The sequence below is a fragment of the Trachymyrmex septentrionalis genome, unplaced genomic scaffold, assembly GCF_001594115.1.
Source record: "Trachymyrmex septentrionalis isolate Tsep2-gDNA-1 unplaced genomic scaffold, Tsep1.0 scaffold83, whole genome shotgun sequence".
NCBI classification, from domain to species: domain Eukaryota; kingdom Metazoa; phylum Arthropoda; class Insecta; order Hymenoptera; family Formicidae; genus Trachymyrmex; species Trachymyrmex septentrionalis.
The window spans coordinates 3,182,209-3,183,232 of record NW_017306018.1 but is presented as its reverse complement, the minus strand read 5'-3'; the positions used below and the strand labels follow the sequence as shown (position 1 = coordinate 3,183,232).

Genomic DNA, 1,024 nt, shown 5'->3' with positions numbered 1-1,024 from the left:
ATATATATATGTATATCTAAATAATACATTAATGTCCAAGTACAGTATCTATTATAAGCCGTTGCGTTAAAAGGGCATAGTAAGAGCGCTGGACTGAACCCTTGCTGAAAGAGGAGCGGAAGCGATCGATGAATCGACGATCCGTGAAACGTCCGTCAGAGCGAATAAGCACTTCTGATACTCACGACACAGAAATTGTAATTGGATTCGCAATCCGCGACGTTCGCCGATTTCTCGTGTGTCGCTGCGTAATTTTCATAAATTCGCGATGGTATAAGGTGATCAAGCGTGGTCCCACTAATCAAAATCAATTAATTTTTTTATCCTTAGGTGTACCACTGGCAAAGTCAAAATGTCAAAATTTCCGGGGTGGACGATATGGTCCTTCTACCGAAGATCAATGAAGATGCCATCATTGAGAACCTCAAGAAGAGATACATGGACGATTATATATTTGTATCCTTTTTTACGTAAAATGCATAATTTTGAAAAGACATTTTCAGATAGCTTAATTGACCGTGACGAATAATTCATAAATGTTCCTTAAAATGCTATCAGACGTGTATCGGACCCGTATTGGTATCGGTTAATCCTTTCAAACAAATGCCATACTTCGGAGAGAAGGAAGTCGAAATCTACCAAGGCGCGGTAAGAGTGAAAATGCTATTTTTCTCGTTAGAAAACGTAAGGAAAGTCTATGTCATTTTAGGCACCGTACGAGAATCCACCGCATATCTATGGACTGGCGGACGAGATGTATAGAAATATGCTGATCGACAACGAAAGTCAATGCGTTATTATTAGGTAAATTGACAAACGCTTACTTGCATTAAAACAATCTTACGTTAATAAAAATTTCAGTGAAATATTTATACGTTATTTGATATTTTGAAATATTTATTTAATATATTAATCGGATATTAATTTAACATATTAACCGAATATTAATTGAATATACTAATCGAATGTTAATTTAATATATTAATTGAGTATTAATTTAATATATTAGTCGAATATTAATTTG

At 34.7% G+C, this 1,024-nt stretch overlaps 1 protein-coding gene across 1 annotated transcript in view; it reads left to right on the top strand.

Moving 5' to 3' along the window:
- The window catches only part of LOC108755089 (unconventional myosin-Ie-like), a 39,112-nt gene that overhangs the window by 8,723 nt on the left and 29,365 nt on the right, over window positions 1–1,024 (top strand). Inside the window, exons 2-4 of the mRNA XM_018497881.1 lie at window positions 331–456; window positions 559–648; window positions 710–804. Coding sequence (XP_018353383.1) covers window positions 331–456; window positions 559–648; window positions 710–804 — 311 coding nt within the window. The remainder of the gene's footprint in view (window positions 1–330; window positions 457–558; window positions 649–709; window positions 805–1,024) is intronic.